The 13,129-nt window shown below is 40.9% G+C and overlaps 1 protein-coding gene across 1 annotated transcript in view; it reads left to right on the plus strand.

The window, feature by feature from the left end:
- ABCC4 (ATP binding cassette subfamily C member 4 (PEL blood group)) overlaps positions 1 to 13,129 on the plus strand; it is a 203,069-nt gene that overhangs the window by 53,136 nt on the left and 136,804 nt on the right. Inside the window, exons 10-13 of the mRNA XM_075918815.1 lie at positions 8,544 to 8,633; positions 9,457 to 9,648; positions 11,315 to 11,409; positions 11,540 to 11,626. Of these exons, the coding sequence (XP_075774930.1) occupies positions 8,544 to 8,633; positions 9,457 to 9,648; positions 11,315 to 11,409; positions 11,540 to 11,626 (464 nt within the window). The remainder of the gene's footprint in view (positions 1 to 8,543; positions 8,634 to 9,456; positions 9,649 to 11,314; positions 11,410 to 11,539; positions 11,627 to 13,129) is intronic.

Consider the following 13,129-nt stretch of genomic DNA (forward strand, 5'->3'; position numbering starts at 1 on the left):
CATTTACAGATTACTCTTTGTGTAAAAAGGACCAAAAAATTTCATAAACTCAAAAGTGGTGTTTAAAAAAGGTATTACACGAGTGATAAATGTATTACGTGGACTACTTGGGAATTTTAATAAAGATGCTAAAGTACCTATTTCATTTTAAAATGAGTAATGCTGGTTCAAATAGCAATCTATTGTTCATTTTGACATAGTTTCTCCTATGGAGTGCCTTTAATAGTGTACAGTGACTTCTGTCGGTCGTTATAAGGATTCTTGAAGTTCTAAAAGTATATTTTATATAAATGTAATGTTATCATAAGACATGCTGCATGCCTCTACCAGTCTTGCCCAGCCCCCTAAGAAGTTTAAATGACTATATATAAAAACAAAGTATTTCAGTTGTGCAATTCAGTGTTATTCCCTTGTTGGTGTTTTTATGCAATAAAATCAGTTTAATATATGTTTTTATATGACCAAGTATACACGATTTTCTTACTAACAGGCTTCAAAGAAATAGATAGAATTTTCAATTCAGTGTCAGAAAATATTTGCTTCACAGTATGATTTATCATTTTGTCATCTGTTTTGCCCATTTGTGGTTGGATAACAGATTGAACTGTAGTATGATGCGGTCTCTGCCATCTCCTTTGCTCCGACATTTTCAGAGTTTCTTTGTTGTTTTTTTGATTAAAAGACTTCACATTTCTTATAATGGCCCTGATCCAAAGCTCTCTGATGTCTAAAAAAGAATTCCCACTTCCTCGCATACAAAGCTTGCTACTTCATTATGTGGGCTTTGGATTGGACCCAGTGTGAAAAAATATTCCCATGAGCCGTATGTCTCATCCTAGTTTGTTAATATCACAAAACCAGTTTTGTCTTTGAAGAAGTCCAGGATTCTGCACAGGAGTCCAAATTAAAGTGCATTGCCAGAACTGTCTAGGATAAATCTTACATAATAATGTGGGCCTGCCCTCTGCATGGCACTAGTCCCGTGGTCCCCAATCCGGTGCCTTCGGGCCCTTTACATGTGCCCGCGGAGCAATCTGGGCTGGCCCCGCCCCCGGGCATGCGGCAGGTGCCAGCCCCGGGCGCATGGCTGGCCCCGGCCCTGGGTGCGCCACGCGTGCCGGTGCCGACCCTGACCCCGCCCCCGGGTGCGCCGCGCGTGCCCTGGCTCCGGCCCCGGCCCCGGCCCCAGCCCCCACGCGTGCCCTTGCTGGCCCTGGCGCCGGCCTTGGCCCCGCCCCCAGGGGCACCGTGCCAGCCCCGGCCCCAGCCCCAGTCCAGGGGGTGCCGCGCGGAACCTGGGCAGCCCCTGCCTGGGATCGCGGCACATGCCGGTGCCGACCTTGGACGTGCGGCGCATGCTTGGCCACGCCCCCAGTCACGTGGCCTGTGAGTGGCCCCGCCCCCATACGCACAGCGTGTGAGCGGCCCCGCCCCCAGGCGCCCGGCAGCCCCAAAACGTTGGGGACCACTGCTCTAGTCAGTTCTATTTGTGTCAGGGCACTAGGACTAAATTCACAATATATTAAGATAGATAACCCCTTGTCTTTTTGGTTTGCTATTAACTGTGTATAAGTCTGTAAGTTTTGTCACAGACTTCTGATTTGTCACATGATTTCTATGGGAAGGAAAAAATGATCTCTAGGGTTTTACATAGTTGTGGGCTCTTTCATCTTGGTCTGATGACTGCTGAGCAACACTCTTGCATGAATCTATACTCATTTAGCTCTTTATTGTGTGATTGGCTATCTTTTATAACCTTTACACTATTAATAATAATGATTTTACATTTTTCTAACAAACAATATTTATTAAAAAGATTCTATGACTTGAACTTTCCTTTTTATTATAACTAAAATTAAATTCTGCCTTTTTGGCTGTGACTTTCCCAAACTGTACTGTCATGAGTTACCAGTTTTGGACAATGTACAGCCAAGAAGATTTTTTTTAAAAAAGCCAATTTATTTAACCACCTAGTGATTAAAAAATAATTTTTATTTGTATCTTTTCAGTTTGTACCCTGAACAGTGTCAAACACACTGTTGGCACTTAACAAGCAATACAGATTGTTTTTGTTAGTGGAAACACTTTTTTTTTTACATAAATGTAAAAAATGTAAGTAGAGTATTTCAAAAAACCATCTTTTGAAATCATGTTGATTATTTAATAACAATGGTAACGTATTATAAATATTGTAAGTACTGTGTGTACATGTGAAGGAAATAATTTAGGTAAGATCAAAATATCCCTTGGTACAATTGTTACACTTTCTTAAGCACTGTGCCATTGTGGTGTGTGTGCAGTGGGGGAAGGGGAGGCGGAATTTAGCACAGGTTTTCTGTTGTTTGTTTGCTCTGGCATTTTCTAGAAGTTAAAATACAACTTGCTTGTGCTAAGCATCAAAGAGGGTTTATAGTTCTCAACACATTATTATTTGTTAAGTTTAATCAATATTTTACAAGCTGCTACTATTCTGAACAACTAGGACCATGCTCTTAAGTGCTATCCAAATGTAACCAATTTCCTCTGCCTCCCACTTATGCCCTTATCACAGCCAGGATATTTAGTACACATTATACTGCTTATTACCTGATGTGAGATTCATGATGCACATGAGGGTTTTTTTACGGGGTTGTCATGTTCTAATAGAAAGTGAAATATATTCCTCAGTTGATTTTTTTTCAAGAAGACGTGCCACCATTTGATAATTCACAGAAGAAGACTACGAAAGTTTCTTGTAAAACAATTTTGTCAGTTTTTAAGGTGAGTTGCACAGCATACAAGCTGGGGATGTTACATTGCAGTTAACTGACTAGTCAAGTAGTCGATGGAATTTCTATTGACTACTCAACTAGTCGATAGGCACTTTTGCATTCCTCCTTTGAAATGTACAAGACCCCCTAATGAGAATGCGGAACTCCACGTATAGCCTGCTGACTTCAGGCTGCATGTGGGTCCCTGCTTCGAAATGTACAAGAGTCTCCATTGGGGGCCTTTGTGCATTTCAAAGCCATGGAGCCTGGGGTCAGCGAGAGCTCAAAGTCTTGGGGGAGTCCCCAGCTGATCCCGGGCTCCTCGCAGCATTTCTGCTGTGTCAGCTGACGGTCAGGGCAGTGTGTGTGTGTGTGTGTGTGTGTTTCCGAGAAAAGGTTTAACGTCCGTGTCTTTACTGCTAGGACCGGGGTCCCATCGCAGAGGGTGGCCAGCAGGCCAACAGACGCCCCGTTATATAGGAACACCTTATTACACCTTAGATTTTAGCTGCTAGAACACAGGGGTTCCTTCGCAGCGGGCAGCCTAGGAAAGGCTGAAAAGGTGCCCCAACGGATCTTGTCACCTGGGAGTGACACAGATCCAAATGCCCAAGCTCTCCCTATGTCTGTCCCTTTATGACCGGCTGAAGTTCTTTTAAATTGTGCTTGGTTCTATTACAGCAACTGAAGGAGTCAGGTTAAAGCTTAAACAGTTACAGGTTTATTAAAAGAGTTATAAAAGCATATGGTTACAATGGCTATTGCTCTATTTCTTAAATGCTAGCAAATATATATATATATAGGTCTTAAAAATGATCACAGGAAAAAGGTAAAGATAGAAAATAGAAATAATGGTACCAAGTGACAGCTTAATCTTTAAAGAGCTCTAACACTATGTATATATATACTTAAGCAAAGGACCACATCCAGGTACAATTTTTACCCCTTTCTGTGCCTCTCGACTCCAGCGTGCCAAGCCAGGGCCGGTCTCTCAATTCCTAGGAAAGACGAATACGAGGTGGGCGTCCCCTTGGAAACTCGGGAGATCAAACACCTAACCCGACCAGCAGATAGATGGTAGATTGACACTCAGAGAAAATGTGCTGCTGGACCCATCTTTATACCCCTGGGGGCCCGTATCCTCTTTCTTATCTAAGAGGCCAAATTCTACTGGTCCGTTTTGTGGCGCCAGTTCTTACAAGCAAGTTTCAAGTTAATTTACACTTGCAAGAGAGATAACTAAATTGTGAGCACTAGAAATTTTTTTACTGGGTGAGAGATTCCTCCCCCCGCGGACGGATGTGTGTTCGTATCAATATGGGTTTGAGTCAAGGGCACTCCTTGGCAGCCTCTTGGTCAGCAATTGGCGTATCTCTGTTTACAGCCATTCACGGTCACAGCAGCCTGGGCCTTCTGCTCTGTGTGCCCTGTATGCTCCAGGCAAGCAAAAATGGATGTTACAAAGAAGGGTTCCTGTCTGGCTACAAGCTGACCCCAGGTTCTGGGGAAATACTGCACAGAACCTGGGGTCAGCTGGGCAGTCCCTAGATGACCCAGGGCTCCACGGCGCTTCGGCATTTCAAAGGGGCAGCACTGCATAGCTTAGCCATGGATCAGCTGTGTGGCGGCTGTCCCTCTGAAACGCCGCCTTGGTATTTCAAAGCAGCAGCGCTGCACAGCTGATCCCTGGCTCAGCTGTGTGGTCGTGCTGCTTTGAATTACCCCTCTTCCCCCCCGCCCTTCGCTGCCTCTATCTCATAGAGGCAGCAAGGTGGGGGGATTCAACTAATTGACTAGTCAACAGACTATCTGATAAATAAATGCTTATCGGATAGTTGACTAGTTGATTAGTGCTTAGCATCCCTAATACAAGCTCAATACGATAACTGGAATTAATCTTAATATGTTGGCAACAATTAATCTCAAGTTACAGTTTTATTTTAATTTGTAATTAGAATAAGGAAGTGAGAGGAGTCGTTTAGAAAAGCTGTCTTACATTTTTAGTAGTGCTCAAATAGTTTGTTGGGGAGATCTACCGAAAAGATCATTGAGAAAGATAAGTTACAAAACACTTGTTTTTTCATCAAAATATCAAGTTTATCTGATAAAGGTAGCCGTATTAATGTAGTATGTTTTGACTGCTGAAAGACACTTGACTTGTTACCTCATCACATTTTGATTGAAAAGCCTAGAACAATAGAGCACATGGTACACATTAAATAGATTAATAGGCTGGCTAAATGATGGGCCTGAAAATATATTTGTAAAAATAAAATAAACATTGAATGGGTAAGTTTTTGATGGCATTCCCCAGGAATCAGTTCTTGGCCTATGCTGTTGAACATTTTTATTAATGATGTGGAAGAAAACAAAGTCATCACTGATAAAGTGTGCAAAGGACAGAAAAATTAGGGAGTCACTGGTCAATAATGAGGAGGATAGGTCCCTGATACAGGGCGATCTACATAGGTACAGGAGGTGGAAGAATGGAGGAGTGTTTTGGATCCTCACCCCCTGCTGCTTTGGGTCCTGGTCACCAGGCCTGCTACTGACTGGTAGCTCCACTGCCAGCCGTATGTTCTATTCGACCACTGGCCTCATGTCCGGGTGGTATGGGCTCCCAGGGACTCTGTTGCTGGGTCTTGCCTAGCCACTGCCTCCACATGGGGTCTTAATATCTGCCATCAGCTCTAGCGGGCAATGAGAGGTTAGGAGGGGGTGCAGCTCAGCACCCACACTCCAAAAGATGTTCTAGAGCCGCTGGAGATCTGGATCTCCTGATAAGTTATGCTCAAGCAAACAATGTGTGTCTTTAATATGGCTAATGTAAAGGTAAACAGCTAGGAATACAAATGTAGGCCATACTTATAAGCTGGGGGATCCTGTCCTGAGAAGCAGAGACTCTGAAGAAGATTTGGAAGGAGTAGGAGAAAGTTCAGCTGAACATGACCTTGGACCTCTCTGATCTGGCCCCTTGGGACCTGACTGGTCCCAAATTAGGTAATTTGCTGGATCAGGGAGGTCCCCTAACACCACCTTTCTAGGATTCTGCCCCTCCCTCCTGTTGGCTCCACTCCAGCCCTGCTGCTGCAGGGCTTAGGGCATGGCTCTGGCCCACTTCTACCAGCTGACTGGGGCTCTCTGGGGATGGAGCTCCCCAGCTGCCATGGCCTGCTTTTGTCTTGACTGGCTGGGCTTCCCGGGGAGTGGGCTTCGCAGCTGCCCCATTGGGTCAGAGCTCCATGTCTGCCAGGCTGCTGCTGCACCCAGCCAGGGCATTCTATGGATGGGGCTCCGTGGCTGCCCCACTGTGCCACACCCAGCTGGGACTCCCTGGGATGGGGCTTGCCTGTCCTGATGGTGGGGCTCTGCTGCTGCTGGACTCCCGATGAGCTCGCACTCCCAAGTGCTGAGGTGCTCTGGTCCAGCAACATCTGTGATCATGCCAGACAACGGATGTTGCCGTACCAGAGAATCCTCGATTGAGGAGGTTCAACCTGTACTGTAGCCAAAAGAGGTAACACAATGCTTGGATCATAAACGGGATACTAGGTTAAGAGTAGAGAGTTTATTTTGCCTATGTATTTGGTCCTGATGTGACTGCTTCTGGAATACTGTGCCCAGATCTGGTGTCCACAGTTCAAGAAAGATATAAATTAGAGAAGATTCAGAGCCACAAGAATGATGAAGGGATGAGAAAACCCGTCTTCACAGTGATTGAACAGTTTGAATCTGTCTGCATGAGGAACAAATATTTGATAATAGGCTTTTTGGTCTAGCAGAGAAAGGTATAAAACAATCAGATTACTGGAAGTATAAGATAGACAATTTCAGGCTGGAAATAAGGTAAATGTTTAGCAGTGTGGGTAACTAGCCAGTGGAACAACTTACCAAGGGTTGTGCTGGATTCTCTGTCATGAAAAGTGTTAAAATCAAGAGGGGATTTTTTTTTCTAAAAAGATAAATTCAATTCATTAATTTTGGGAAGTTGTATGGCCTGTGTCATATAGGGAGGTCAAACTAGATGATCACAGTGGTTCCTTCTGTACTTGGAAACTACGTATGGATGAATTTAAAATATGTTCGTTCAGTAATACTACTAACCAGTTACCTTACTGTGTTTCTCACGGTTCTTTGTATCTTAGATGAGCTACAGCTGAGGAATTATTTTGGATTTTCTTAGTCAAAGCAAATAAGAAATCAGAGAAAGCAAAATAAAGATGGTTGGCTTGTAGTATTTACAATCTTTTAACAGAACAACTCAACATGGAATGTTACACTTCATCCAGAGAAAATCAAAACCAATGAATTCAAGGTTTTTTAATGCCCTTGTAACAAAGGCATACTTTATCCTAATTCCATATTACTCAGAGCAAATTACTTTGGTATGAGCATAGAGCTATGGATCCTTATGCACCAATTAAGTTATGTGCCAATTAAATTATGAAACTGCCTATGGCAGTTCAACTAAACAACTCTGTAAAGTTAGAACTGAGAAATTTAAATAAGCTACAGATTGCACCTTTATAAACTAGAGCTCTCTGGTTCAACAACATCTGTGATCCAGGAGGGCCACAGACATTCCAGGATCAGAGTGCCATGTGGGGGAGGAAGGACAGCGCACGGCCCAGCTGGGCTGCGGTGTGTGTGTGTGTGTGTGTGTGTAAAACCAGATGTGCAGCTCAGTTGGGCAGCATGTGCGTGTGTGGGGGGGGGGGGAAGCCCTGCATATGATCCAATGGGGCTGCCTGGACAGCAACAGGGGAGCCAGAAATTACCTCCTCTGGTTGGGCAAAATCTGTCATCTGGGACCAATCAGGTCCTGAGTGTGCTGGACCAGGGAAGTCTAACCTGTACTTAATTACTTACCTGGTCAATTCAGTTCAGAATTATCTTGCCCAGGAGATACTCATATCCAAGCTTTTCCACATATTTAGGTTTAGCGTATATAGAATATGTTTAGGTAATTTTAAAACATTCAGATTTTGCTGGAATTTCACCGGTACCATAGACTCTCATGACACTTCCATACATTTATATAGTGTGTGTGTGGACATAGTTTAGCATTCTTCTTGTTGTTGTTGTTGTTGCTTCTCACTTTGTGTGCCGTCCCCTGACCTACCCCATTTATGCAGGACTGAGAAGTCAACCTGCAAAAATATCCTGTTGCTGCCACCTTGTGGGGATTAGTTATTGTAGTTAAAAAGATGAATAGTTCTGTGGATCGAAAGAGTACAAGATCAAAAAGGAATATTTTGCATTCTTCAGTTTTTGGGAACTCTCACGTGGTATTAAGAAATTGTTCAGTACTTGACTTTTTCTGCTGTCTTTCTTTGAACACCAGCATTAGGCTGGATACAGTTTGGTCCTGAATAATGTGATTAAGTCATCTTCTGATATACCTTTATTTGTATTTTAGTGTCAATAATGCATTCAGTGCTGTAGAAGACACAGGTAAAGGTAGACTCTGATTCAGAGCCCATTGATTTAATTGGAGTTGGATCATGGCCATTAGGAGTTTACAATTTAGAATACTTATTAGGAAAAGTGATTCATCTCCATTTTACTAGGAATTTAAAAATGTTACAATTGAAGCTTGGAGGGAGGAATGCAAAGTGGACAGATTCTCTGTAGGAAAAAAAGAAGTAGTAAATAGAAGAAAAAGAAGAGACTTAAATATTTTAACAGTTTCATGTTTTGTAAGTCTGTGGGTTTGTTATTTGCTATTTTATATACACAATTCCAGTTTCTAAAAGACATTTTAAATATATTTTCCCCTTCATAAAATCACAGAGTTTGGAAATCCCGACTCTTCAGCAACTTTCTTTCACTGTCAGACCAGGAGAATTATTGGCTGTGATTGGTCCTGTGGGAGCTGGGAAAGTAAGTCCTAATGTGTTTCTCTGTTTTGCATTGTTTTCCTGCAGTTTTGTTGGACATATGCATTCAAGTTTTATGAATTTCTTGTATTATATAATACATTTAGATGTGCATGCTGGACTACAGAATAGTTAGGAAAATGACACTTATTGTTAAGCACATGGTTTAAAATTAAGCCCCCCACATGCTTCCTTTTCAGTATGAATATGAAAGTTACTAGTACATGGGTATCTGTTTGGTTAAAGAGTGAAAGAACATATTTCAGAATGTGTTAGTTTTAGAATTCTTCTAACTTTCGTCCCGTTGCTTCACCATTTACGGGATGAAGCTTTTCCAGGTGGGAGGAATAGCTCAGTGGTTTGAGCATTGGCTTGTTAAACCCAGGGTTGTGAACTCAATCCTTGGTGGGGGGGAGGCATTTAGGAATCTGGGGCAAATCTGTCAGGGATAGTACTTGCTCCTGCCATGAGGGCAAGGGACTGGACTTGATCACCTTTCAAGGTCCTTTCCAGTTCTATGAGATAGGTATTTCTCCATATATAATGCAATGTATTTTAAAAATGAGATATCCAACTACAGTAAAGGATGACATTTTCTGAGGTACCCACGTGACTTTAGTTAGGAGACTTTGAGACTTACATCTCATTGATTTGCAACCAGACTGAAGTTCTGCAGTCACTTAAGTGCTTTAGAACAGTTTATCCAAACATTTTAATACATTAAAATTAAATATATATATAACTCTGTATGAGGGCATGTATCATTTTTTCCCCTGAGCTTTAACAACTTTTTTAAACTCTCAACTAAACAATAACCTCTCTTGCAGTCATCTCTCTTAAGTGCTGTACTTGGTGAACTACCTAGAGACAAAGGTTTGATGGATGTTAGAGGAAGAATAGCTTATGTTTCTCAGCAGCCCTGGATTTTTCCTGGTACTGTAAGAAGTAATATACTATTTGGCAGAGAATATGAGACAGAAAAGTATGAAAAAGTTCTTAAAGTTTGTGCTCTTAAAAAAGTAAGTGATTTTCTTTTGAATGTTGATTCTGTTTTAGCTACAGTCATGTATGTTTTTCATTTTAATGTAATTGTAATGATAGTTTAATGTTTGTTGTGATATGTAATCTACAGAATTAGTTACTAATTTACTTGTGAGAGAGATTAATCCTATAATTTAATACCAAAGGGCTATGTCTATGCTACAAGGTTTTTGCCCAAAAAGAGTGGTGTGTCCATACCTCAAGTGCATTTTTGTGCAAGAAAATCTACAGTCACTCGACAGAACAGAGGGCTTTTGCTGGTAGAGTTATTCCTCTCCCCATGAGGAATAACTCCACTTGCAAAAAGGCAAGTGTGGGTGCTCCGCAGGCATTTTTGTGCAAGAAACCTCAATTGGAAAAAGCACAGGTGAATGGCCTGTGAATAACCATCAGAGCTTTCTTGCGCAAGAGTGTCCGTGCAGTGTGGACACTCTCTTGTGCAAAAGCACATTGCTTTTGCGATGGGCTGTGAGAGCTGGACGTGCTTTTATGCAAGAAGTTTTTGCGCAAGAACTCTTTTACAAAAGGCTTCTTGTGCAAAAACCCTGCAGTGTAGACAAAGCCTAGAAGTTGTTTTGCAAGATCTGGGTGTGAGCGCAAATTCCTGTAATTCATAATAAAGTCACTAGAGGGAGATTAATTTTCTGAGAAGATAAGACACATTTGACAGGAAAAAGCTAGTTCCAAATATTTTGTTTCATAATGACTTTTAGCCATGTTAATTGTTTTTATAGTAGATACAGTTGTTTAGATGAACTACCTGCTTAAATGAGCTAACAATGTAGATATACAAACATTCATAAAATGGGCAAGTGACATCAGTTGTTTTGCAAATAACTTTTAAAAAATGCTATGCTCCCTTTAAGAAATACAATGTGCATATTGCAAAATTATATTCCTAGCTGCTTACCACTACAGACTGTAGAACCTGCTGTGACCCTGTAGCCTTGTGGAACAATTTTTTGAAAGGTGTTTTTGATGTGTGATATAGAAGAGGGTGATTATAAGCCTATTTTTCAAGAAATACACATTTTGCTTCATAGCTAAAAGGGTATTATGCTGCATATCCTGCAGCATGTTATAATATTCCTGTCAGTAGTGATTCAGGTGAAAAGTAGACTGCTACTGTGATGTAAATTTTTTTTTACAAGGTTGTTTTTACACACTGTCGATAGAACTACTTTAATCTCTCCTGCTGTTATAGTTAATTATTGTCTAAAATTCCAAGTTTTACTAAGTTTATACAGAACACAGACTGCATTTCTTATAAACCAATATTTTAAAATTCCTGAAGCTTAAAGCTGACTTTCTTTTTTCTTATGTCATATCTGCTTTTTTAGAGTTTTTCCTCAGCTTTATGGATGGTTAAAGTGCAGTGAACTTATTGAACATGTTGTATGGCTTGGAGGCCAGTCCTAATGAATTGTTCAAATATCTTATCTTGTGTATCTGATACCTTCCTTTTAGTAAAGCAGTGAAAGAATATAGCTTCAGTACCTTGGCAAAGTAACTACTAAATCTTCTAAAGTAAAAATATCTTGGTAAAGTAACTACTAAATACTTCAGACAAGTAATTTTAATTCAGATGTAGGAGATGCTCCTTTTGTAAGAATGTTTACCACTGTATGTTCTCTATATTCATAGGACATGGAAATATTAGAAGACGGAGACCTAACTATGATAGGAGATCGTGGAGCTACACTGAGTGGTGGACAGAAAGCCCGTGTAAATCTTGCCAGGTAAAAATGGCCGTTTCTTGTAATATTTGTTGGTCTGGGTGTACCTACCATAAACACTAGTGACTAATATAAGCAAGTTAACTATAAGAATGTATTTGGCACTGACCTAACATTTCTTTAAATGTTGTAGAGCAGTGTATCAAGATGCCGACATATACCTCTTGGATGATCCCCTGAGTGCAGTAGATGCAGAAGTTAGCAGACACTTGTTTGAAAAGTAGGTTACTATTTTGTTTTTCTTTGCATTCTAATTTAGATTTACTGAGTCCAAATGGAAAATGTCTTTTTAGAGACAATTCTGCCTCTGTAGTTTATATCATCATTTGTTTCCTGAGCTCATTTTTAAGGTAGTTGTAAGGAAGCAGTTAATCTGTTCATGCTATTTCATTCCTCACTTGAATTTATACTCTGTTTTGAGGCCATAATATAGAGACCTTTATGTTTTTTAAGGAAAAAAACATTTTCTTGGAGAAAAATGGAAAATTACATAGGGCAATATTACATTTAATAAGCAAGTTTTAATCCCAAACAGTTTATAATGTTTCAGTCTATACTTGAAGAAATAAACAAAGAATTTCCATTCATTTTTAGCTCATTAGAGCTTTGTGTTGTGAACCGTAACTGTTCGTTCTAAGTGGTTAGGAATATCTTTCCTTCTTTTCCTCTTCACTCATTCTCAATAATTTAACTATCTCAGGCAGATGAAATAAGAAGTCATGTCCTATTGACTAGACATTGGAGAACAGTGTGAGGAGAAAAAAAATTTCCCTTAGGGTGCGTCTATACTGGATCGTTATTTCGAGATAACTAGCGTTATTTGAAATAACAATGTGAGCATCTACACAGCCATTCCGTTATTTCAAAATAAATTCGAAATAACAAAATCTGTAAATCTCATTCTACAAGGTATAACGCCTATTCCAAAATCGCTATTTCGAAATAAGGCATGTGTAGATGCCCCACTTCTGCTATTTTGAAATAGCTCCTCACCAGGGCCATTGCTCCCTAGTTCCTCCTGGGGCTCATCTACATTAGAAACCTGCCTTGGACTAATTTGGAGACTTCCCTGCAGTGTAGACATGCTATTTCAAAATAAGCTATTTTGGAATAACTATTCCGTCATAGCTTATTTTGAAATAAATGTGCAGTGTAGCCGTACCCTGAGAAGAAAGGGTAATATAGCTCTTCCCTCATCCCCAAGGAAAATAGAACTGTTCTTTGTGGGAATCCAGTTATCTTTCTCATACATATTACTGTGGATTTTTTCTTTTCTCTCATTTCCTCTTTCAGAAGTGTGCTCTACAAGCCCAGATAGGTAACTCAGGAACAGTGGAGTAGGCCAACGTATAGGGCCTTACCAAATTCATGGTCCATTTTGGTAAATTTCACAGATATAGGATTATAAAAATGGTAAATTTCTATGATTTCAGCTATTTAAATCTGAAATTTCATGGTGTTGTAATTGTATGGGTCTTGACCCAAAAAGGAGTTGGATAGGGGGTTGCAAGGTTATTGTATGGGGGTAATGGTACTGCTACCCTTACTTCTGCACAGCTTCGGGCAGCAGAATTGCCTTCAGAGCTGAGCAAATGGAGAGAAGTAGCTGCTGGCCAGGAATCCAGCTCTGAAGGAAGAACCACCATGAGCAGTAGCACAGAAATAGCATGGTAGAGTATTGCCACCCTTCTGCATCGCTGCCTGCAGAGCTGAGCCTTCATTC

Source organism: Pelodiscus sinensis, chromosome 1, assembly GCF_049634645.1.
Source record: "Pelodiscus sinensis isolate JC-2024 chromosome 1, ASM4963464v1, whole genome shotgun sequence".
NCBI classification, from domain to species: Eukaryota; Metazoa; Chordata; order Testudines; family Trionychidae; genus Pelodiscus; species Pelodiscus sinensis.